The 24,762-nt window shown below is 58.6% G+C and overlaps 2 protein-coding genes and 1 long non-coding RNA gene across 3 annotated transcripts in view; 1 reads left to right on the forward strand and 2 right to left on the reverse strand.

Annotated features, from left to right (window-relative positions):
* LOC144279334 (alpha-1B-glycoprotein-like) overlaps window positions 1–24,762 on the forward strand; it is a 937,253-nt gene that overhangs the window by 403,634 nt on the left and 508,857 nt on the right. The window lies entirely within an intron of this gene.
* Window positions 1–24,762, reverse strand: part of LOC144279241 (immunoglobulin superfamily member 1-like) — a 77,362-nt gene that overhangs the window by 46,843 nt on the left and 5,757 nt on the right. Inside the window, 2 exon segments of the mRNA XM_077840731.1 lie at window positions 17,429–17,719; window positions 19,556–19,846. Coding sequence (XP_077696857.1) covers window positions 17,429–17,719; window positions 19,556–19,846 — 582 coding nt within the window.
* On the reverse strand, window positions 1,353–7,593 carry LOC144279068 (uncharacterized). Its single transcript, XR_013348642.1, has 3 exons — window positions 7,432–7,593; window positions 7,248–7,283; window positions 1,353–6,468 (listed from the first exon to the last, which is right to left on the reverse strand). It is a non-coding gene; the product is annotated as an uncharacterized LOC144279068 (long non-coding RNA).

Below are 24,762 nucleotides of genomic sequence, written 5' to 3' on the forward strand. Positions count from 1 at the left end.
CTTTCCTGAGTAACAACAGACTCTTTCTGGGTCTCCCTTACATCCAGAATTACCTCTGGCCCATCCGGCAGATTCCTACACAATCCCCTTTCAGGCAAACTTACAGACTTCCTAGATAACAGGTCAGAAGCCTTCTCCTTCCCTTTGCCACACACAAGTTCAGGAATCTTTTCCTTCTTGCTACAGGTTTCCGCACCCTCAGTAGGTAACACAATCACATCACCTTCATGCTCTCCTTGTGCCCTGGCTAGGATCTCACCCTGATTAGACAGAGTTGCTACACCCTTTCCAACAACACACTAGCAACAGGCAAAATACAAGCACCAGAATTGTCTGGTCTCTGGGATTTTGCATAGACACTAACTGAATGCGACCTAGTTACAGGGCCATTCTCCTGAGCAGACACAAACTTAGGACCCTTCCCTTCCTGGGCTTTAGCTGAATCCAGAACCAACTCTGAGACAACTGCACGACCCTCAACCATCACAGGCTGAAAGGCCCCTTCTGTCTGCTCCACAGACAAAGAGCCGGAGTCACATTCTCCTTTCCCAGACACACAGCTGGGGATCTCATTCCCCTTGTCCCAGCACACAAGGCTGGTCACAGACAACTGCTTGGAGATCAGGGTAGCTCCCTCCATAGGCAAGTCAATACCCCTGAAGGCACGTTTCCTTCACTGTCACAATTCTCCACCCAGGTAATAGGTAAGGTCCAGGGACACTCATCTTCCACTCTCCTCGCCTTCCCACCCTGCTGACTAGACACAGCCATCGGCTCACAACGCTGCCTAGGCTCATCCAGACTTTCTTTACCAAGCACCTTGCCGCTCCCCACAGATCCCCTGCCCAGCATGTGTCTCCCCCCACTCAGCTGGGGTCTCAGCTCCCACTGTGCTCAGCACTGCCCTTGCTGTCCCAGTGGGGGTAGGCAGTGAGCTCGCTGCTTTCCTCACTGCATCAGAGCCAGCCTAATGCCCCCGCCACCCCCCCGCCCCCGCTCCAGCATGCAAGAGGGGTGGGGAGCATCTCTCTGTCCCAGGCAGCCCCAGGGGTCTGGTGCGATGATGTCCGGGGAGTGTTGACCTGGGAATGTGCCCTGGGGATGGGAGACCTGAGAGCCTGTCACCTGAGCCAGGAGGGGGAGGGGGAGGTAACACCTCTGCCCAGGAATGTGGACAGAGGCTGCAGGAGGGAGCCTGCTGGGGGGGTTTAGTTTTCAGTTTGTGGCTGGGTGGAGGAATGCAGGGAACCCCAGGGCTGGGGTCTAAGCTCCCTGCTCCCCCAGAAGGACTCGACTGAGGGGTCCTGGGTGTACCCACAAGCTCTGTTTTGGACTGTGTTCCTGTTGTCCAATAAACCTTCTGTTTTACTGGCTGGCTGAGAGTCTCAGTGAATCCCTGGAAGAGGGGTGCAGGGCCTGGACTCCCCCACACTCCGTGACAACTGGTGGCAGAGGTGCGATGTACTGCACCCCATGGATGGCGCTTCCTGCAGTAAGTGACTGGGGAACAGTAAAACGAAGGGGGATTGACGGGGACCAGGTGTGCTGAAGATTCAGAGAGAGACGGTTTCAGGGGGCGGTTAACCCCTGGGGGTGTGTGACCAGAGAAGGACTTTTGCAGTAACAGGGTCCCCAGGGGATTGCAGTGAGCGGTCCCAGGGGCGGAGGAGTCTGAAGCTCGACCCTGGTAAGGAGGTGGTGACCTCAAAAAGGACTGGCATACGAGGGGTTTTTCCTGGAAACCGTAGAAAGCTGCCCAGGCCTGCGAGTGGCCAGCAGGGAGATGTACGCTAAACGCCTTAAGAGCGACCTGGTGGAGCTGTGTGGTGGAGCTGTGCATCCCTGGAGCGGAGGCGGCTGGAATGGGAGAGGGAGATGAAAATGAGGGAGCTGGAGGATCATGAAAAACAATGTCAACATGAGCAGGAGGAGAAGGAGTGGGAACTTCAGGAGAAGGAGCGGGAACATCAGGAGAAGGAGCGGGAGCGTCAGGAGAAGGGGAGGCAACGTAGGCATGAGCAGGAGGAGAAGGAGAAACAAAGACAGCATGAACTGGAGCTGGCCAGGCTGAGGAGCAGTGGGGCCCCGGCTGCAGTGAGTGAGGGGGGACCCAAGTCGGCAAGGAGCTTTGATAAGTGCTTCCTGGCTCAGCGGAAGGAGGGGGAGGACATAGATAGCTTCCTGACGGCCTTTAAGAATGCCTGCGAGCTGCACAGGGTTGACCCTGCAGACAGGCTCCAGTTTCTAACCCCCTTACTGGACCCCAAAGCCGTGGAGGTGTACAGCCGAATGACGGGACAGAGGCAGGGGACTATGAACTGTTCAAACAGGCCCTGCTCCGTGAGTTTGGGCTGACCCCCGAGATGTACCGGAGAAGGTTCCGGAGTCAGCGTAAAACGCCTGAGGTCACCTACCTACAACTGGTCAACCGGAAGAAGGGATATGCCCGCAAGTGGACAGCTGGGGCCCAAGCTAAAGAGGACCTGCTTGACCTAATCGTGCTGGAGCAACTGTATGAACAGTGCCCTTCCGACCTGAGGCTGTGGTTGGTGGACAAAAAGCTCGAGAACCCCCAGCACGCAGGGCAGCTGGCCGACGAGTTTGTGAACAGTCGGTCAGGGGGTAACCGGGAGGAGTCCCAAAAGAACAGCCCCCCCCGATGCAGAGAGAGAGTCACCAGGGGGCCTCCCAGCGGGGAAATAGGGAGAACCCCCTCCATAGGGGAACGCCTGGGGTCGGGCCCCTCCGACCCACTCGAGGGGACCAACGTGACCTGAGCTGCTATCACTGTGGCCAGAGAGGTCACGTACGGACCCATTGCCCCAGGCTCAGGGACAAACTGAGCAGACCCAACCTACCCAGGGTTAACTGGGTAGGGACTCAGCTGGACCAGGGGCAGATGACCCAGGCAAGGGGGGCTACCAGTTTACCACCTGCTCCGGAGGGAAGAGTACCCCAGGCCAGCTCCGCCAGAGGGCTGGAGGCTCTGGACTCAGGGTGCCCATCATAGAGGAGCCTTTCCAGAAGGTGGCCATGGACATCGTGGGGCCTCTCAGCAAGATGACCAGGTAAGGGAAGAAATACATTCTGGTGGTGGTAGATTGCACCACCCGCTACCCTGAGGCAGTGCCCTTAGCTTCCATTGAAGCAGACACCGTGGCAGATGCTCTCCTGACCATTTTCAGCCGAGTGGGGTTCCTCAAGGAAGTCTTGACAGACCAAGGGTCCAACTTCATGATGGCCCTGCTCCAGTGCTTGTGGGAGAAATGTGGGGTCCGGCACAACTGGGCCTCAGCTTATCACCCCCAATCCAATGGGGTTGTGGAGAGGTTCAACGGGACGCTAAAGATGATGCTGAAAACCTTTATGAACCAGCAACCGCAGGATTGAGACAAGTACTTACCTCACCTGCTGTTCGCGTATAGGGAGGTGCCCCAGGAGTCTACCAGATTTTCGCCTTTCGAACTGTTATATGGAAGGAGGGTGAGGGGGCCCCTGGACCTGATGAGAGACAAGTGGGAGGGGAAGACCACTCCCGATGGTGCATCAGTGGTGGAGTATGTCCTGATCTTCCGAGAGAGACTGGCTGAACTCATGGGCCTCTCCAGGGAGACTCTGGCCAGAGCCCAGAAGAAGCAGAAGGTCTGGTATGACCGCACGGCGCGAGCCCGTGCCTACGTCACCGGGGATCAAGTGATGGTTCTCATCCCCGTGAGAAAGAACAAACTACAGGCCGCCTGGGAGGGCCCTTTCAAGGTTTCAAGCAGCTCAGTGAGGTAAACTATGTGGTGGAGCTGTCGAACCGGGCGCACCACTACCGGGTGTACCATGTGAATATGATGAAGCCATATTATGACAGGGGGAATGTGGTGTTGACCGTGTGTGGACATTGGGAGGAGCAGGGAGATGACCCTTTAGTAGATCTATTCCCTGGGACCAGAGCTGGTTCCCCCCTGGAAACAATTCCCCTCTCGGATCAGCTAACCCCTGCCCAGCAAGCTGAGGACAGGGGGGTGCTGCATCCATACCAAAAAGGACGGGTCGGTCCGGTTCTGTGTGGACTATCGGAAACTCAATGCCATCACTGTATCTGATGCCTACCCCATGCCCAGGCCGGATGAGCTCCTAGACAAGCTGGGAGGAGCTTGGTACCTCACCACCATGGACCTTACAAAGGGCTACTGGCAAGTGCCGCTGGATGCAGATGCCCGGCTGAAATCGGCCTTTATCACCGCTCTGGGGCTCTATGAGTTCATGACCCTGCCTTTCAGCCTCAAGGGAGTGCCGGCCACCTTCCAGCGCCTGGTGGACCAGCTCCTGAGGGGGATGGAGAGTTTTGCCATGGCGTATATTGATGACATCTGTGTCTTTAGCCAGACCTGGGAGGACCACGTGTCCCAGGCTAGACAAGTGCTGGACCGAGTCCAGGGGGCTGGGCTGACTGTAAAAGTGGAGAAGTGCAAGGAGGGGATGGCGGAAGTATCTTACCTGGGCCATCGAGTGGGGAGTGGCCGCCTAAAGCCGGAACCAGCCAAGGTGGAGGTGATCAGAGATTGGCCCGCTCCCCATACCAAAAAGCAGGTCCAAGTCTTTATTGGGATGGCAGGATACTACCGAAGATTTGTGCCCCACTTTAGTGCCATAGCCACCCCCATCACTGAGCTATGCAAGAAGGGGAAGCCAGACAAGGTGGTCTGGACCGAGCAGTCCCAGAAGGCTTTCCGAGCGCTGAAGGAGGCTCTGGTCAGTGGCCCAGTTCTGGCAAACCCAGACTTTGACAAGCCCTTTGTGGTGTTCACCGACGCCTCAGACACGGGACTGGGAGCAGTGTTAATGCAGGAGGATGAAAAGGGGGAGAGACACCCCATCGTGTACCTAAGCAAGAAGTTGCTACCCCGGGAGCAACACTACGCGGCCATCGAGAAGGAGTGCCTGGCCATGGTGTGGGCCCTCAAGAAACTAGAGCTCTATCTCTTCGGGCGACACTTCACCGTCTACACCGACCACTCTCCCCTGACCTGGCTGCACCAGATGAAAGGAGCCAACGCCAAGCTCCTGAGATGGAGCCTGCTCCTGCAAGATTACAACATGTATGTGGTCCACGTGAAGGGAAGTGCCAACCTGATAGTGGATGCACTGTCCCGGAGAGGGGGCCCTGAACTTCCCCAGGTCACTGGTCACAGTGACCTCGCTCAGTTCAGTCTCGAAGGGGGGAGAGATGTGACGATGTGGGGCAGCAGGGAGGGGGGAGTGTTGACCTGGGAATGTGCCCTTGGGATGGGAGACCTGAGAGCCTGTCAGGTGAGCCAGGGGGGGTTGGGGCCAGGTGACACCTCTGCCCAGGAATGTGAAGACAGGCTGCAGGAGAGAGCTGGCTGGGTGGGTTTAGTTTCAGTTTGGGGCTGGGTGGAGGAACACAGGGGACCCCAGGGCTGGGGTCTAAGCTCCCTGCTCCCTCAGAAGGACTTGACTGAGGGGTCCTGGGGGTACCCACAAGCTCTGTTTTGGACTGTGTTCCTGTTGTCCAATAAACGTTCTGTTTTACCCTGCACCCCAACTTCGCAGTCAGACGTGACTCTCAGCCAGCCAGTAAAACAGAAGGTTTATTAGACGACAGGAACATGGTCTAAAACAGAGCTCGTAGGTGCAGAGAATGGGACCCCTCAGCTGGGTCCATTTTGGGGGGCAGTGAGCCAGAGAACCATATCTGCCTTTCACTCCATGTCCCCAGCCAGCCCCAAACTGAAACTCCCTCCAGCCCCGCCTCCTCTTCTGGGCTTTGTCCCTTTCCTGGGCCAGGAGAGCACCTGATTCCTTTGTTCTCCAACCCTTTAGCTCTCACCTTGCAGGGGGGAAGGGCCCAGGCCATCAGTTGCCAGGAAACAGGGTGTTGGCCATTCTCTGTGTCCAGACCCCTGCACACACCTGCCCTCTAGGGCTCTGCAATGATCACGCACCCTTACCCCACCACCTAGATACTTAAGAACTGCATAGGGGAAACTGAGGCACACCCACACTATTCAGACGAATGATTAAGAACAGTCCCGCTTCATCACAGCCAGTCTCCAGGGTCCGTTCACTCCCTGGATTCTCTTCTAGGAAGGCTGGGAGCCAGATTCTCTCCCCAGCTCTGGGAAGGGAGTGGGGTGACAGCAGGAGGGACGGGGTCCAGGACTCCTGGGTTCTGTGCACTGCACCACCCCTGACTTGTAGGGGACTGTACAAGTCTCTACTACACACTGAGGTTTATAACCTTCAGCTCCGCCCGTCACCCCCTAACTGATATGTCGGCTGGGAAAGGCCCCCCCTGCTCTGCAGCTCCCCGGCCGGGCGTCCTCTCTGCTAGGCCCAGGGCTTTAAGCAGAAAGAACTTCATGCCCGGGTACCAACCCTCACAGCGGATGGTGATGCTTCCCCTGAGCGCCACCACCGTGCTGGACCAGATGGTGGGCGTGAGAAATTCTCGCCCTGCTTTGAACAAGAGACAGGAGTTAAACAAGGGAGACACCCCACCCCTGCCTCCCTCCCGCCCCAGTTCAGTTCATCTGTCATTCAGCCTCTCTGGGAGTCTGTCCCCTACCAGGGATGGCACTGCCTGCCCCTGGGGACAGGGGGTTCACCCATACGTAGCTCAGGACCCAGCTGCATGAGAGATCACCTGTCCCCCCGGCCCCACCTAAGGCCAGCCAGGGAGTCTGACCAGTGGGCCCCCTGCAGCTCTGCCCCCCGCCTCGGGGTTGGAAATAGAGTCTGTGACCCGCGGGAGTCACACAAGACCCACCTTCCCCCAGGCCTTGGGAACAGGGAGCTGTGAGTGCAGGGTAGGAAGCGGTTCGGGGTGGATCTCGGGACAGGGGTGGATCTGGGGGGTTCTCCCCCATGGCTGCTCTGACCGGGAACCTTTCGGTTCCCCTGGGGATCTAGAGCCCACGGACAGGCCCTGTTAGCGTTTGTATGAACTGAAATAAATCCAGGTGTCCCCCCCGCCGATCCTCACAGCCTGGGAGGGGTAAAACTTTGAACCAGTGAACGGTTCAAATCCTGGCTTCTTTGTCAGAGCCTGGGAGCCAGATTCGGCTCCTAGTTACTCCATGGGGTCGGGGCACAGGAGAACTGTGACGGGTCTTCACAGGGCGAGTTTGGGTTGTGTTTTCGGGAAGGTTCAGGGCTCGATTCCTCTTTTCCCCACCCCACGCACCCCCTCCCCCATCCTTGATGTTACCACCCTCCCCACAACTGATACTCACCTCCCCACGCCCCGCTGTGCCCCGCCAGCCAACAGCCTGGAGAGAAAAGTGGTGTTAAGGGGTCACATCCCAGAGCAACTAGATCCTACACCCTGGTCTCAGATCCCCACCATGGCCACACGCCCTGGTCTCAGATCCCCCCCGCCCCGCATGGCCACACGCCCTGGCTGTCTTCGATACTCACTGAGGAGGATGACGGTGAGAGCAGACGCCATGATGGGGCAGTGGGGGGCCCCCCAGCGCTGCCACCAACACCGCAGTGTCCAGCTCCACCCAGCCTGAGGCCCGAGTGCGAGCGGAATGAGGAACTGCGCCGGGGGCTGCAGCCCCAGGAAGCCTGTTTTGCGCTCAGCCCCTTTCTTCCCCATCAGCCGGTTTCTCTGCAATCTCCTGCCCAAATCTAAAGCAGTCAGAGCAAAGCCAGCTCCCTGCAACGCCCAGCAAACCACATTCCCTCCTGCAGCTGGGCTCCCAGCCCCACAGACACCGAGCCTCAGCTCCCTCGTTCTTGGGACCCTATTTACCCTGATGTTGCCGGCACCCAGTGCCGAGAGGCTGAACAACAGCTTGAGTGGTTCGTTACCCGGTGTGCTACACCCAATTATCACAACGGGGTGGAGAAGCAGAAAAGTTTATTTGCAGCTGCAAAAAGGTACAGGGAGAATAAAATCTCAAATCCTGCACAACAGAGCAGGAAGTTACACAGGCTTTTATACATCCTTTTTCTCAGCATACTTATCCAATAGCAAGCTGCCCCAAGTATCCATGTAGCCAGCCAATCCAGTTCCCAGCTAGTTCCCTGATTCTCTGTATCATTTGTTAAACTATACATAAAGCTGCTTTATTCAGCATTGTTCTTCCGTATCTCCCCTGTTTGGCCTTGCTTAGTTTCAGGCAGTCTGACTCTGCAACATACTGTTGCAGATTCTCAGCATAACTGCTGTGTGTGCCTCCAGGCGGGGGGGACAAGGACACTTGGGCCTAGTACGCAGAGCTGCTGCGAGTGTCTCCAGGCGGGAGGGGGGGCCAAGGACACCTGGGCCTAGGGCGAGGGGGTTTCATCGACACTCGTGGTCTTCCATCCCCTCGAGTTACCTAGTGGCCATGCCCCAGTGTTCCCAACACTGAGATCCCCCAAGACTGGGGCCACCCCACAAGGAAGAACACTTTTGAAAACTGTGACGAACTCCCATCACATAGAGTCCAGTCTCTAGGGTCCATTCATTCCCTGGGTTCTTTGCTGGGAGGGCTGGGAGCCAACCCTCACAGCGGATGGTGACGCTTCCCCCGAGAGCCACCACCCTGCTGGGGCTCACCCAGATGGTGGGTTTGAGAAATTCTCACCCTGCTATCGACAAGAAACAGGAGTTAAACAGGGGAGACACAGCCCCCCACTTCCCCTCCACCCCAATTCAGTCCATCCCTCGTCCAGCCTCTCTGGGAGTCTGTCCCCTACCCGGGTTGGCACTGCCTGTCCATGGGGCTCGGGGGCAGGGGGTTCACCCATATGTAGCTCAGAACCCGGCTGTATGAGAGATCACCTGCCGCGCCCCACCCCACCTGAGGCCAGCCAGGGAGCCTGACCAGTGGCCCCCTGCAGCTCTGCCCCCCGCCCCAGGGTTGGAAATAGAGTCTGTGACCGGCGGGAGTCACACAAGACCCACCTTTCCCCAGGCCTTGCGAACGGGGGGCTGTGAGTGCAGGGGAGGGAGCTCTTGGGGGTGGATCTGGGGGGTTCTCCCCACGGCTGCACTGACCGTGAACGTGTCGGTTTCCCCTGCAGGAACAGAACCAGCGTCTGTCGGGGCGGGGGAAGGGGCTGAAACACCGACACAGGGATCGCCCCCCACTCTCTGCAACCAGTGGTGGATCAGCCACTGGGCCTATGGGGCCTGTGTTCCCAGGGGCCCTGGCCAAGTGGGGGCCCCTGGAGCCAGGGGCGGCTCTACCAATTTTGCCACCCCAAGCAGTCGCTGCCGAATTGCCACCGAGCCCGAAGAGCGGCGGAGCTGCCGTCCTCACTCCCCATTGGGCCCCTGGCCGGGGTGTGGGGACAGAGCTTCTCCGGTCTTGGGGCTGCAGCTGGGGGGTGTCATGGAGTCCCCAGGTGATGCGCTGGAACTGCTCCCTACGAAGCCAGGCAGGACTCTGGGGAAGTCTCCTCTCTGGGAGCAGCCTGTCTGCAGGACACACAGCTCCCCCGGCTCCACCTTCCTGGGTCTGACCTCGGAGCATTCAGCCTCCTCTGCCCCTCCGTGCGCTTTCCACAGCGAGTCTGCCCACGCGGGGTCCTCCGGGCTTTGTCCCTTTCGGTGCCAGGAGGGCACCGGATTCCTTTGTTCTCCAACCCTTTAGCTCTCACCTTGCAGGGGGGAAGGGCCAGGCCCTCAGGTGCCAGGAAACAGGGTGTCGGCCCTTCTCTGTGTTCAGACCCCTGCACACACCTGCCCTCTAGGGCTCTGCAAGGATCATACACCCTTATCCCACCACCTAGATACTTAAGAACTGCATAGGGGAAACTGAGGCGCCCCCACACTATTCAGAGGAAACATTAAGAACTGTCCTGCTTCGTCACATCTCTCCCCCCTTCGAGATCGAACTGAGCGGGGTCACTTTAGCTGGTGACCTGGGGAAGTTCGAAACCACCAATGTTCCCATGGATGCCCCAGCATCTCTCCCATTCCTTGGTGGGAGTTACACCAGGCCCTTCCAGTTTCACACCCTCCCTTAGGTCGGGGGTGGTCGATAGCACTCGCAGGCCGCATGTAGGAAGGTTTATGTGGCCCGTGCCCTTTGGCCACCCCAAAACCCCAGGGGGTCAAAGTGGGATTGGGTCTTCTCCCAGCGCTCCAGTCTGGAGGGCTGCAATTCGGGCTCTCTTGGTTAAGAGCCCCCATCTTGACCTGGGCCACATACTGTTTACTTACAGAACTAGCATGGAAACATTCCTCTCTCAACAACCTTGTCTCCCCAACAAGCTGGCCAAACACAGCCACTTGGTTAGAGGACTGTTTAACTTTCTTAACAGCTTTCACTCCATCTGAGACCTTCTCAAAGCTCTCCACACATCTTTCAACAGGAAAGTCAGTGGATCCATTCACAACAGAAAATTTCTGGCTGTTAAGAACTGAAACTTTACAAGTTTAAAGTTTCACGAGGTGATGGGAGAGGGAGTTTGTTGGTACAGGGGACCCGCGAGGGAACTTGGGACCCCGGCTAATGGCCTGGAGAATGGAGACCCCAGCGACTGGTGACCGGGAGGCCCAGCTCAGGAGTCACAGCTGGGTCTGGCCAGTGGGAGGACAATGGGCTGAGGAGAGAGGACCCTGGTAACCGGACCAGCCGGTTCCAGCCAGAGGGGCCAGAGGACAGAAGAGGGGAGAGGAGGCCCAGGTGACCCTGTTTATCTGGAGAGAAGACAATGGACAGAGGCGGGCTTCTGGCCGGTGAGATCAGATGCCCAGTTATGAAGCAGGGGGGCTCGGGGCTGGAGGGAGGGAGCAGGCAGAGCCCACCTGGATGCAGGGCAGACTGGGATGTGCTGTGCTGAGGGAGGCCAGGCCTGAGGCCCGGAGAGTTTCCTGTGCTGCGTTCAGATGCTCAATAAACCCTCCTGTGTTACGCTGGCTGAGAGTCGCTCCGGGCTAGAGATCAGGGGGGCATTATTCCCTCTGGGAGTGGAGGCCCCGGGGCTCCAGACCGAGTGGACTCCCTGCAGGGACCCATGGCAGAGACAGACGTGCTAAGGCTCAGAGAGGTGCAGTTCTAGGAGGCAGAGGGGCCTAACCCCCGAGAGAGTGTCGACCCCCGAGAAGGGCTGTTGCACTAAAGGGGGTTCCCCCCAGGGACCGCACGGCCAAGAGTGGGCACCCCCTGGGAGTCCATGACAGGCCTCAATACCCCTGCTGCACTAGGGGGTGCTATGCTGCAGGGGAAGGGGCTAAGTAGAGGGGCAGTCTCCTCTGGCCGTCACTGCTGGCCCTTATACCCCAGTGCACTGCTTGGGGGGCGCTGTGCTGCAGGGAGTGGGGGCAGAGGTCACTAGGGGGCTCTCCCCTGGCCGTCAGTGCTGGCCCCAGTGCTAAGTAAAGTCCTGCAGAGAGAAATCCTACAAAACCCTGTGCAACAATTACAGCCGTGGCCATCTTCACATCCTCCCCGGTGTTCTTCGCTCCGATGGGACTCTCAGTAGACAAGCGTCGCTAGCAGGATGGTTCCTGCTGGGGTTTCCCTTGGGTCTTCCCTCTTTGATATTGTAGCTCTGACTACAGCTAACACATAAGAACGGCCACACTGGGTCAGACCAAAGGTCCATCTAGCCCAGTATCCTGTCTGCTGACATTGGCCAGTGCCAGGTGCCCCAGAGGGAATGAACAGAACAGGGAACCATCAAGTGATCCATCCTCTGTCGTCCTCCCAGCAAACAGAGGCTCGGGACACCATCCCTGCCCATCCTGGCTAATAGCCATTGATTGACGTAACCTCCATGAACTTATCTAGTTCTTTTTTGAACCCTGTTATAATCTTGGCTTTCACAACATCCTGTGGCAAGGAGTTCCACAGGCTGACTGTGCATTGGGTGAAGAAATACTTCCTCTTGTTTGTTTTAAACCTGCTGATTATTAATTTCATTGGTTCTTGTTTCATGAGAAGGAGTAAACAACACTTCCTTCTTTACTTCCTCCACACCAGTCATGATTTTATAGACCCCGACCAGATCCTCCGTTAGTTGTCTCTTTTCCAAGCTGAAAAGTTTTAATTTCTCCTCATACAGAAGCCGTTCCAGACCCCTAATCATTTTTGTTGCCCTTTTCTGAACCTTTTCCAATTCCAGTCTATCTTTTTAAGATGGGGTGACCACATCTGCACGCAGTATTCAAGGTGTGGGCGTACCATGGATTTATAGAGAGGCAATATGATATTTTCTGTCTTATCATCTATCCCTTTCTTAATGATGTCCAACCTTCTGCTGGCTTTTTTGACTGTCGCTGCACACTGAGTGGAAGTTTTCAGAGAACTCTCCACACTGACTCCCAGATCTCTCTCTTGCCTGGTAACAACTAATTGAGGCCCCATCGTTGTATATGTAGAGCTGGGATGATGCTTTCCAACGTGCATCACTTTACATTGATCAACATTGAATTTCATCTGCCAGTTTGTTGCCCAGTCACCCACTTTCGGGAGATCCCTTTGTAGCTCTTGGCAGTCTGCCTGCGACTTAACTAACTTGAGTAGTTTTGTATCATCTGCAAATTTTGCCACCTCACCGTTTATGCATGAAGGTGTGTCACGCACTCACAGGTCCCTGCAAGCTCTCTTGGCTCTGTAGGATCCCGGGAGGAACTCCCCTCCGTCAGACAGCCCTTCTCGGGGTCCACTCTCTGTTGGGGGCTAAGCCCTGGGTTCCACCGTCTCCTGGAACTGCACCTCTCAGAGCCTCCAGCCCGCCTGGCTCTCACCATGAGCCTCCCCCAGGGACTCTCAGCTGGCATAAAACAGGAGGGTTTATTGAATGCCTGGACAAAGCCCAGGCAGTTGTCAGGGGCTCGGGCCTGGCCAGCCTCAGCACCGTCCAGTTGGTCTCTCCCAGTCCAGGTGGGTCTGTCCCAGTCCAGGTGCAGCCAGACCCCTCTTTGTCCCCAGTACAGAAGTGACTTCCTTCCAGCTGACCCCCCTATATCACCTTCCCCACAGCCCCACCTCCACCCTTTGTCTTCCTTCTGGGAAAACAGATAGCTGGGGCCTTCTCTCTTCTGTCCTTTGTCCTCCCACTGGCCAGAACTGGCTGGCTCCCAACACAGGCTGGGCCACCAGGTCACCGGTTGCTAAGTTCTATCATGTCCAGGCCATTGTCCGGGGTCCAGGCTGCTGGGCGAGGCCACACCTGGCCCTCTGCACCAGCAAACCCCCTCTCCCACCACCTCATTACACACGCCGCACACAGGGGAAACTGAGGCACGCACAGTACTCATGCACAACACTAAGAAAATCCCCTGCTTCGTCACAAGGCGTCAACCCACTTTTCCTTAACTGCACTTCCACACACCATGATTATTTGTCTGCCCCATTTTTCTTAGGTTGTTTGTAGTTCCTTTTTGTCTCACGCGCAGCTGTGCATGGCAGGTACCCTGCAGTCAGGACAGACATTGTCCCATAACCTCACCTGTTGGCACATCTTATGCAGTAACCTTTGGTCTCAGCGGTTATTGCTAGGTCACTCAATCATCTAAAGCCTCTGGCCTAGTCTGGCGAAGCTAAAATCGTACAGGTCTCAATCCTATACTGCGCTAATCCTGCAACTCCAGTCGAAGGAGCATCCGTTGATTGTATAGGAAATAGCACATCCATTGGCCGTACCATCACATAATACACTGAGAAACGGAGGATAAAATGAAGGCTCCACACATAATCGGGGTGTAGTGAGCAGAGCGGCCTCCCTCTGGACTTGAGAGCGAGGGACCACTATGTTCCCCCCTGGTGGGTGGAGCCAAATGTGCCCCGCCCCCTTCCCAGAAGTACCGGGGCGCGGCAGGAAGTATAAAGGGAGGGCCCTGCAGGGGATGGAGGCAGATGTCTCCAGCCTGCTGCTGAATGCAGAGCTGACTCTGTGCAGTGCCCTGCCCTGCCCCCGGGGGAAACCAACCCTGGAGACGTGGTGCCAGGACTGTCGTCCGCAGTGTATCCCATGGAGACAAAGGACCCCTGGACCGCGGAACCCCCCCGAAGGCTGTGGTAGGAAGTAGCCAACGGACACCAGACTTTCGTCCGGTTTTGTCGCTGGAGCACAGGCTGGTGTGTTTGGGTAGGATCCCCACTGACCCAGTTGTGGCACTTCATATTCTCCATCGGGATATGCTTTTGATATGAATATGGCATTACTAAGTTGTATTTTATGCAAGATGGGTCATGTAAGATATCATTGGAAAGGTTATGATTTACTGAATGTGATTATCCTGTTTGTATGCATGGATCATTTCTGTATCAGTCAATATTCCTAACTTTAATGTACCAATTACAAAAATGTTTGCACCTGAGGAACGCCCACGCCATGAATCTGGCTGGTTGGTCAATGAACCATTGGGGGAACAATAGGATTTTGAAGATGCTAATCTCCCACCATCCTCAGATGTTTCCTGGGATGCTCCAAACCACCTTTGACTCACGGCTGCTTTGACACGACAGGGTCATGTGATCATGTCACCTGGTACTAGACTCCATCTTGGACAGATAGTAGTTTTCCACTTGTAGGAGGTGGGGATCAAACTGGGAAACAAAGGATTCCCGCCTTATGTAAATCCTATTTAAGGCTGGGGAGTGAGATAATCAGGGTTGGTTCTTCACTGAATCCCTGCCCAAGCTGACTGCTGAAAACACCTAAAACTGAGCTGGGGAAGAAAGGACTAAACCCAGGCTAGAAGGTGTCTGGACTGTGAAAGGAATACCTGGAGCTTCAAGTTTGTCTTCAAGAAACTCTGCAACTTGCTTAAAACAACATTTAGGGTGAGAAATTACTGCTTGTAACCAGTTTCTATCATGTATTAAACTATAGTTTGCATGTTTGTTTTATTTGCTCAGTAATCTGCCTTTGATCTGTTTGCTATCATTTATAATCACTTAAAATCTATCCTTTGTAGTTAATAAACTTGTTTTGTTTTCTCAAAACCCAGTTTGTGGAACTCATTACTGGGGGGTGGGGGGACAAAGCTGTGCATATCTTCCTCCACATTGAGGGAGGAGGCAAATTTCAATTAGCTTACGCAGTACAGTTCTCTGTGCAGTGCAAGACAATACAATTTTGGGTTTGCACCCTGAGAGGGTGTGCACTTGAGTGCAGGTCAATTCCTTAGCTGAAAGCTTTCCCATGAAGGGCTGGTTTCTGTGTCTGTGTCTTTCCGCAGCTGGTGTGTCCCTACCTGTGTGTGTATGTGCTGGAGAAGGCTTGAGGGCCTGGCTCTGCAGGACAGGGTGAGAGAGCCCAGGCTGGTGGAACGGGTGGGCTCTGTGGTACCCCAGTACATCAGGTGGCATCCCCGGAGTGGTGCGGAGGGAGACTTTGAACGGGGGAACACACGCGCCATGACCTGGCCGCAGGGCCGAGTAACGAAGAGGCAGCAGAAGCTGCTGGAGCAAGAGAGAGAGAGAGGCGGAGGGACGGCAGGCAGCCGCGGGAAGGGGCGTCGAGCCGTTCCCCCGAACGGCCAGCAGGAGGCGCCAGCCGCGTGGCGCGTGGAGCACCCCGTCACCGAACTGTTCCAAAGCCGACAGAGGTGCTGCACGTAGGGAAGAAAAACCAAGCACAGCAGGGCAGGCTGGGGGCGAACGGGCCTGGCAGCAGCACGGCGGAGACGGATCGGGGACTTGGGGTGGATCACGCCCTCAGCATGAGGCAGCCACGCGATGCCGTTGCAAAACAAAAAGCAAAGGCAGCTTTAGGCTGTATTAAGAGAGGGGCAGCGTGCGAGTCCCGGGCGGTGAGAGTCCCGCTCTGGTCGGCGCTGGGCAGGCCGGGAGTGCTGCATCCAGCTCCGGTCACCTAGGGCGCCCCCCTCGGGCGGCTGTAATAGGCCTCGGCCAGGATCAGCCCCAGGACGAGCAGGACCATGGCGCTCAGCACCAGGTGGGCGATGTTGGCCTGGGTGAAATCCGGGCGCCCCGGGGGGCCTGCTGTGGGGGGAAGGGAAGAGTCACTCGGCAGCTCGGACCAGGAGATCAGCAGCTCGCGCTGCCCCGGGAGCGGAGCCGCCAACCCACCCGTCCGACAGGTCTGGCTCTGGGGCCTCAGCTCGCTCTCCCCACCCTCACTCACTCGCTCATTTTCAGGGGGTTGGGGTGCGGGAGGGGGTGAAGGCTCCGGCAGGGGGGCGGGCTCTGGGTGGAGCCAGGGATGAGGGGTGGGGCTGAGGGGTTGGGAGTGTGGCAGGGGGCTCTGGGCTGGGGCAGGGGGTTGGGACACAGACGGTGGTGCGGGGTGTGGGCTCTGGGTGGGAGTTTAGGTCGGGGGGGGGCTCAGGGCTGGGGCAGGGGATTGGGGCATAACAGGGGGTTCGGGGTGCAGGCCTCAGGTGGCGCTTACCTCAGGCGTCTCCCGGGAAGTGACCAGCCTGTCTGGGAGCTGGAGGGGCAGCCAGGGGGTTCTGCGCGCTGCCCCTGCCCACAGGTGCTGCCCCTTGCAGCTCCCATTGGCTGCGCTTCCTGGCCAATGGGAGCTGCGGAGACGGCGCTTGGGGCGGGGCCAGGGCGCAGAGCTCCTGTGGCCACCCTGCGCCTCGGAGCCGGAGGGAGATGCCGGCTGCTTCCCGAGAGCCGCGCAGAGCCACAGCAGCCAGGGACCCTGCCAGCCCCGCGGTGCCGCCAACCGGACTTTTAACTGTCCCGCCAGGGTCCCTTTGCAACCGGGTGTTCGGGTCAAAAACCGGACACCTGGCAACCCTAGCCCCAGGACCCGCCTGGGCACCCAGCTCGTCCCAACTCCAAAGCCAGGACTCCCAGATCCTGTCCTCTCTTGGGATCCCCCAGTCGCTTCCAGGCAGCAACCTATAGGACAGGAGGTGCCGGAGGAGCTGGGGGTCTGGTGGGGAGGGAGGTGCAGGGGCTTCCGTGCCCCCTGGTGTCACTTGCCCCATCCTGCCCAACCAGCCTCAACCCCCGGGGGCAGCTCCTTGGGCAGCATGAGCCTTCCAGGGCTGGTTTGATGGTGATTCCCCCCCGGCCCTGGTACCTGGCCCCGAGCAGCCTGGGTGGGTGGAAGCCAGGGACACTCCAGGCTGGGTTGGGTCAGTTCCCCCTGAGGGAATCGAACCAGTGTCTGTCAGGTCGGGGGGAGGGGCTGAAACAGTGACAGTGATTGCCCCCCCTTCCTCCACAACTCAGCTTCAATCGTCACTGTCATTCATGGGGGGGGGGGGGCGGGCAGTGCCGGCTCAGAAGCCCCTGGGCCCCGACTCCTCTGTGTGTCCCCAGAGTGGGGACAGCCATCTGGGGCCCAGGATCCACCCTCAGCCTCAAATCTCCAGGGGCTGCTGCTCCCCCTGGCCAGGGAACCCCGCAGTGATCCCCGGCCGGGGGTCCCCTCTGCTGGGCTCAGGGCAGAGCCTGGCTCTGAGCGCCCCGTGAGTGCCAAGCTGCCGAGGGTCCGGCTGGGGGTGGGGCTGGGAGCGGGGAGGCCGGGCCAGACCCCTCACCTGCTACCACCAGCTGCACGGGGTGGCTGGGCTGCGAGGAGACGAAGGGATCTGATCGGGGCCGGTAGCTGCAGCTGTAGCTCCCTCCGTGCTGCCGGCCCACGGTGGGGATGCAGAACTCGGCCCCGTCCCCAGCAGGGTCCATGTGTCGCGGCGGGTTCAGGTCTCCAGCCTTGTGCAGGAAGAACCTCACGTCCCGGCTCTGCCCCTGACACCGAATGGTGACGTTTGCCCCTGGGGCGGTGACCCCAGTGGGGCTCAGAGAGATGGAGGGTCTGGGCAGGCTGGGATCTGCGCACAGGAGACAGGCTGTGAGAGCCAGACCCGGGCACCCACCCAGCCCCGGCCTCCCTGGCAGGCCCCAGCCACGGGCGGATCCAGGGCCCCGGGCAGAGATTCTCTCCCAGATCCCAGAGTCCCCGGCCCAGAATCCCGGCCCTGCGAGCCGGGCTCCCGGCCCCACAGACACCGAGCCCCGGCTCCCTAGTGCTTGGGGTCCTCATATGCCATGTGCGACCCCTGCCTCGTTCACTGCGTCCGGCCCACCCTGGACACGCAGCGACTCACGGGCTGGTCTCTGGCGCCCGGCACCGCAGGCCCCGGGGTTGCCGGAGTCGTTTGCAGCAGGAAAGTCTGGCTGAAAAGGGAACCTGGCAGTGACGCTGACCGGACCCGACGTCTGATTGCTGCAGTGACCGGCCTGTGCCACCAGGGGGCGGGAAGAGCAGCGGCTGCTGCAGCCTGGAGGAGCCCTGGAGCCACTGAGCAGGGGCCCTGCCCCACTCCCTGCCCCCCTCACCCCACTCCCTCCCCCCCACCCCTGGAGAGCGGCTCCCCCTCCCCCGCCCTGTCCCCCTCCCCCCACTCCCCTCCCCCCCACCCCTGGAGAGTGGCTCCCCCTCCCCCGCCCTGCCCCCCTCCCCCCACTCCCCTCCCCCCCACCCCTGGAGAGTGGCTCCCCCTCTTCTGCCCTGCCCCACTCACCCCCACCCCCACTCCCGAAGTGCAGCTCCCCCTCTCCCACCCTGCCCCACTCCCTGCCCCCCTCACCCCTACTACCCTCACCCCCACCCTTGGAGAGTGGCTCCCCCTCCCCCGCCCTGCCCCACTCACCCCCACCTCCGGTGCACGGCTCACCTGGCAGGAGGAGGGCGGTGGAGAGAGCAGTGTCAAAGGGGGGGGAAGAGGGGCAGGGGCTGAGCCCCACACAGGAAGAGAGTCACCCTCCCAGCCCCCCAGGAGGCAGGGAGTGGTCTTTATCCTCATTCTACAGGGGGGAAACTGAGGCACATACAGATTAACTTTTCTTAGTGAGCTCCCAGGGGCAGGGACTGTCTCTTCACTCTGTTTCAGAGTAGCAGCCATGTTAGTATTCGCAAAAAGAAAAGGAGGACTTGTGGCACCTTACAGACTAACCAATTTATTTGAGCATAAGGTTTTGTGAGCTACAGCTTATGCTCAGATAAATTGGTTACTCTCTAAGGTGCCACAAGTCCTCCTTTTCTTTCTTCACTCTGTGTTTATGCAGCGCTGGGCACAAAGGGGCCTTCATCATGGCTGGGGCCCTACATGCTCCCCCAACACAAGGGATCCAGCGCTACTGAGGCCAGTGTTTGCAGAGGTCTCCACTAACTGGGGGTGTCTCGGTTTGTGAGCGCTCGGCCTGAGATCCCCCAAGATTGAGGCCCCCCCACAAGGAAGGACACTTTTGGAAACTGCGATGGGCTCCCAACACACAGCGTCTGTGGCCGCGCCAGGAGCTGGGCCAGATCTTCTGAGTCCCTGCCCAGCACCGTGACCTCCAAGCCATTGCTTCTCCTGCAGCCCCTGCCTCATTCAGCTCCAGCCAGGGCACTGCCTGCGGCAGGGCCTGGAGAACAGAGCGGACGGGATCACAGGATTAAATAGCAACTCACGGCTCCTACCCACAAGGGGCAGCGTTAAAGTCGCCTCCCTGCCCCGAGTCTCCAGGGGCTGCTGTTCCCCGCTGGCTGGGGAACCCCCCCAGTGACTCCGTCCCCGCTCCCCGGCCGGGCGTCCCCTCTGTGGGGTCAGGGCTCACAGAGACCCCCTGGGGCCTGGCTGGGTGTGGGGCTGGGAGCCGAGGTGCCGGGCTGGGCCCCTCACCTGCTACAATGATCTGCACGGGGTCGCTGGGCTCCGAGTAGGCAGCTGGTCCTGTTCTGTAGGCACAACGACAGGTGTAGCTGCCCCCGTGTTCCCGTCTGGCGCTGGGGATGGGAAATTCAGCCACAGAGCCAGCAGGGTCCGTGTACATCAGATAGTTCCCGTCTCCTTCCTTGTAGAGGAGGAACCTCATGCCCAGGCGCTGATGCCAACACCGGATGGTGACGTTTCCCCCCATGGGGATCACCCCACCGGGGCTGACGGAGATGGAGGGTTTGGGGAGGGACCCCTCTGGATTCACAAACAAACAGGCAGTAAGTGGGGGTGACACAAACCGCGTCGTCTGATTCAACCCTCACCCGTCTGTCGCTCCAGCGTTTTACCCCCCGCCCGGCCCCTGGCTCACAGCCGGGGAGAGACACAGCAGGGGGAAGGAGATTTCCCGTCTCTGATTCCTTCCCTAGCGTCAATTCAGCCCTGCCCCCGCTGCAGTCAGGGGTAACCCCGGATTGACCCTGGGGGGCTGAGATCAGAATTTAGCCCTTCCCCCATTGCACTCAGGAGGTGAATTGGGATCTACCCTGTAGGGTTCCTGGTCCAAATTCAGGTCCTTTGAGCAAGCAGCACCCAGGACTGCACCCCCTCTCCACCCCGCAAAAGAACACGTTTGCAAAATCCCCCAGTTGTTCTAACATTTTCCTGCCCACCCCTGGGGCCCAAACTCCAGCTCTGTTCCAGCCGAAACCACTCTCAGCCCCTGGGGATTTAGCTCTGCTCTGCCCTGTGCCGGGGGCCCCTTTGGGGACGGGGTATTTCCAAAGCCGTTCAGGGGTCGTTCCCAACGCTGGGTCGGGCTGAGCCTGACCCACGAGCAAAGCAGTGACACCCGCGTGTGCAGCAAGCTGAGGGTGAGACACAACAGTGCCTTGCTCCAGTCCCTCTGCGGGTCCCCTTCTTACAGACCTGCTCTGACTGAAATGTTCCCGGGGCTACGGCCAGCTCCCTGGGCATAGTTCGGGGGTGTTGTGGGGCGGATGGTGCCTTCACTCCATATTTCCTGGGGGGCAGAGCTTTGAGTGCTGGTGAATTCACCCTGTGTGGTGCCTATCCCTGTAATGAGTGGGACGAGGTCTCAGTCCCCACCTCTGGGTGTGGAGGGGAGCAGGGGTCTCACAGGATCATCCCTGCGCCCCTCAGCCCTCACCCACACCCCTCATCCTTTACATGGAAATTCCCCCAGCTGCCCCATTCCCCACAGATACTCACATCCCGACACCCCGCTCCGGCCAACCATCCAGTAGCCTGAAAAGGAGACAGGTCGTTAGGGACCAGATCCCAGAACAACTGGATCCTACACCCTGGACTGACATCTGCCCCCCTATGGACACACGCCCTGGTCTCAGATCCCCCCCCATGGGCAAACGTCCTGGTTGTCTCCGATACTCACCGAGGAAGAGGACGGTGAGAGCAGACGCCATGACGGAGCAGAGGGGGACCCTCAGCGCTGCCACCAACGCCCCGGTGCTGAGCTCCACTGAGCCTGAGGCCCGAGTGTGAGCAGAATGAGGAACTGCGCCGGGGGCTGCAGCCCCAGGAAGACTGAGAAGCGCTCGGCCCCTTTGTTCCCATCAGAAGGTTTCTCTGCAACCTCCAGCCCAAATCTACCACGGTCAGAGCAAAGCCAGCTCCCTGCAATGCCCAGCAAACCACATCCCCTCCTGCAGCCCCCATCACAACCCAGCCCCACATGGGAGCTGCCCAGTCTGGGGACAAGCTGGGAATGGGGCAATCTCAGGAGGTGTCAAGAGGTGCCCAGGCTGCCCTGAGGTTTTCCAACAGGCCCGTCTAGCCTCCCTGGAGCAGCAGCTCAGAGCAGAGAAGGGCTCCTACCCCCCATAGACAGTGCCCCCAGGAAGGGACCCTCTCCCAGGGAGTGGGACAGAAGTTCCTTCCTGACCCGGCTGGGAGCAGTGCCCGCCCTAGAGCATGAGGGTGGAGGGGCCTGGCCAATGTCCTTCTAAGGGACAGTCGCTGCAGATACTGTTCTTAGGCCAGTGGCATGGGACAGAGGGATGGGGGGGTGGGGAGGGGTTGTGGTTTCTGGCCCCTGTGACAGGGGGAGGGAGGGATACATTTATATGCTGAGCTGTTAAAGGAACAGTCGATAAAGCTGCAAAAGGGGAAGTCTGCCCAGAGCCGGCTCTTGCTTGCTGTCTCTGCTAGAGTCAGTGAAACTCTGCGTAACCCAGATGCCCAGCACCAGGGCCAGATTTAGGGGCAGGCGAGCGCCAGGGATGCTGGGCTTGTGGGGCGCCAGGCTCGGGGTGCTGGTTTTGTTGTTAGCGATAAAAGGGAAAATCGAATGTTTGGAGTAAAATGTTTCAGAAGGAATGTTCCCGAGGGAGTTTTTTTATTGCTCGTTGACTCTGCTCAAGCGTCCATCGAAGAAAGGTTCGAACCAATGAAGCACCACGAAAAGACTCCTCCCCACCCAGCAGATGCCCCAGCTCTGACTCCCCAGTTCATTTGCCCTTCACCCCCCAACGCCGACATTCATGCTTTGGGCCCCTCAGCTCCCTGTCCTATGCCTCCTCCCACATTCACATTCCCGCCCCCCATCCCCACCCCGTCTTGTGTCCCCTCATGTCCCTGTCGCCCCCTTTTTGCCCCCTGGCCTGTATCCCCTTCCCCATTCTGTCCCCCCCAGCCTGTAGTTCCCTCACGTTACCCCCATCAGGTCCCCGTTCCCCCAGTTCTGCCCCCTGTCTCAAGTCCCTTCACCCCCTGTTGTGTCTCCCTGTCCCCTCTCCCGTTCTGCCCACCCCATCCCCTATCCCCTCACATACCTCCGACCTCCCTCAGGGAATGTGGGGCAGAGAGGGGTGTTGGGTGTTGTGGGGGCATGAGACTGAGGGGAAAGAAAGTGGGGGACCCAGGACTAAGGGGGCAGGAGTAGGAGGGGAGAAGTGAGAGGGGAAGCTGCTGAGAGGTGGAAATCGCAGCTCCCTCCTGGGCGGCCCTGTCTGCCCCCTCCCCCTCACACCCCAAAACAATCCTGCTCCCCGGCTCTGACGTTTGGGAGGCACCTGTCTGCCCTCAAACTCCTGTCCTCCATCCCGACCCCTCTCCCCTCAACCCCCCTCCCAACACTCGCAACCTACTTCACCCAAACTCCCGGCTCCCCCCAGCTGGCTCCCCACAAACGCCCGCTGTGGGGGGGTCCAGAAACGCCGGAGGCTAAATCACTCTGGGCCCTGTTGTGTTCATGGAGAGGCAATAAAGGGCCCAAGGTGCGAACACGCCCCAGCCCCTGCCCCACACTGAACAGGGTTAAACACGGGCCGGGGGCGGGGTCCAGAGCCCGCAGCCTGCTCAGCCCCACGGCAAACCCCCAGTGACCCCTGGGACCGGCTGTGACAGACCCAGCAGAGCAGGAACCAGGGAGCCATGGCAGGCACCGTGTGAAACGAGGGGTTTGTTCCGGCCCCGGCCCCGTTCTCTGGAGCGAGTCCCTAGCCGGAAAATCCCCCGGGTTTGGGCATCTCCCCGCTGGCCCCGGAGACGCTAGTGACTGTCCTGGGGGGCAGAGGAGCCGGCGGAGCTGGCCTGGAGCCAGCGTCGCTGCGTCTGCTGTTAAAGTCCGACCCCGTTTCCTCCCGGGTTGGGGGTTCAGCCGGGGGAGGGGCAACGGCGTCAGGGTCCCTCTCTCCAGCCGCTCAGCTCAGGACGTCTCCGCGGATCAGGGTCCGGACGGCCCGGGGGGCCCAGGAGACGGGGGGGTGGCAGCCAGGAGGGTGAAGCGAGTCTCTTTCTTTAAGGGCCCAAAGGGTGGTGGGCGGCACAGCCCGTCCCCGCAATATTTTATCCACCAATGAGGCCTGGTTTCCGACACCCCAATTTTGGGTCACAGATTTCTGCTCCCCCATTTCTCCTGTGTCCCAGGTGGGCCCCAGCCCATGGGGTCTGTCCAGCGGCCGCTCGGGTTGGACAAATCCTGTCTTTCTGTCTCGCTAACTTTCCCCGCAACGTTCATTCATCCAGGTTCTCGTGAGGCTGCCTGAACTTCTCACTCGCCTTTGTCAGCTGAACCCACCATGGGAGGGACATTGAGAGGCTCCGGGATAACAGCCTCCCCTGGGGTGCTGAGATTTGGGGGGCAGGGGAGAAGGAAGTTCTGGGGGTTTGTTCAATAGAAATAAAGGGCGGGGAAGGTGTAGGGAGAAAGGGGGAGAGAAAAGGTGCTGGGGGACCGCGCTGCAGAGCGAGGAGGGGGACAGACCCTTGGGGGCTGGAAGTGCCGTTATTCCAGCGCCAGGGTCAGATGCAGCATCCCCCTCCCCACTGACAGCCCCAGGCAGAGACAGGCCCGGCTGGGCCCGCGAGTGGGACCTGATGCCCTCCAGGGGCTGCTCCGTGGGGAGCCCGATGCGCCCGGCGCTGGGGCAGCTCCTCTCGCTGGTGCTGCAGGGGCTGGTGCTCGCGGGGCCAGAAGTCCGGGGTTCAATCCTGCGGGGCAGCAGTTGGGTCAGGAGCTGTCAAGGTTACTTCCCCACTCTGAACTCTAGGGTACAGATGTGGGGACCCACATGAAACACCCCCTAAGCTTATTCTGACCAGCTTAGGTTAAAACTTCCCCAAGGTACAAACTTTGCCTTGACCTTGAACCGTATGCTGCCACCACCAAGCATCTTACACAAAGACCAGGGAAAGAGCCCACTTGGAGACGTCTTCCCCCAAAATATCCCCCCAAGCCGTACACCCCCTTTCCTGGGGAAGGCTTGATGAGAATCCTCACCAATGGGTACAGTGAACACAGACCCAAACCCTCGGATCTTAAGAACAATGAAAAAAATCAAGCCCGTTCTTAAAAGAAGAATTTTAATTAAAGAAAAGGTAAAAGAATCACCTCTGTAAAATCAGGATGGTAGATACCTTACTGGGTAATCAGATTCAAAACATAGAGAATCCCTCTCGGCAAAATCTTACGTTACATAAAGATGCAAAAACAGGAACATACATTCCCTCCAGCACAGCTTATTGTACCAGCTATTAAACAAAAGGAAATCTAATGCATTTTCTAGCTACTAACAAATTTATCTGAGCATAAGCTTTTGTGAGCTACAACTCACTTCATCGGTGAAGTGAGCTGTAGCTCACAAAAGCTTATGCTCAAATAAATTGGTTAGTCTCTAAGGTGCCGCAAGTCC

Source organism: Eretmochelys imbricata, chromosome 23 (genome assembly GCF_965152235.1).
Source record: "Eretmochelys imbricata isolate rEreImb1 chromosome 23, rEreImb1.hap1, whole genome shotgun sequence".
Lineage (NCBI taxonomy): Eukaryota > Metazoa > Chordata > Testudines > Cheloniidae > Eretmochelys > Eretmochelys imbricata.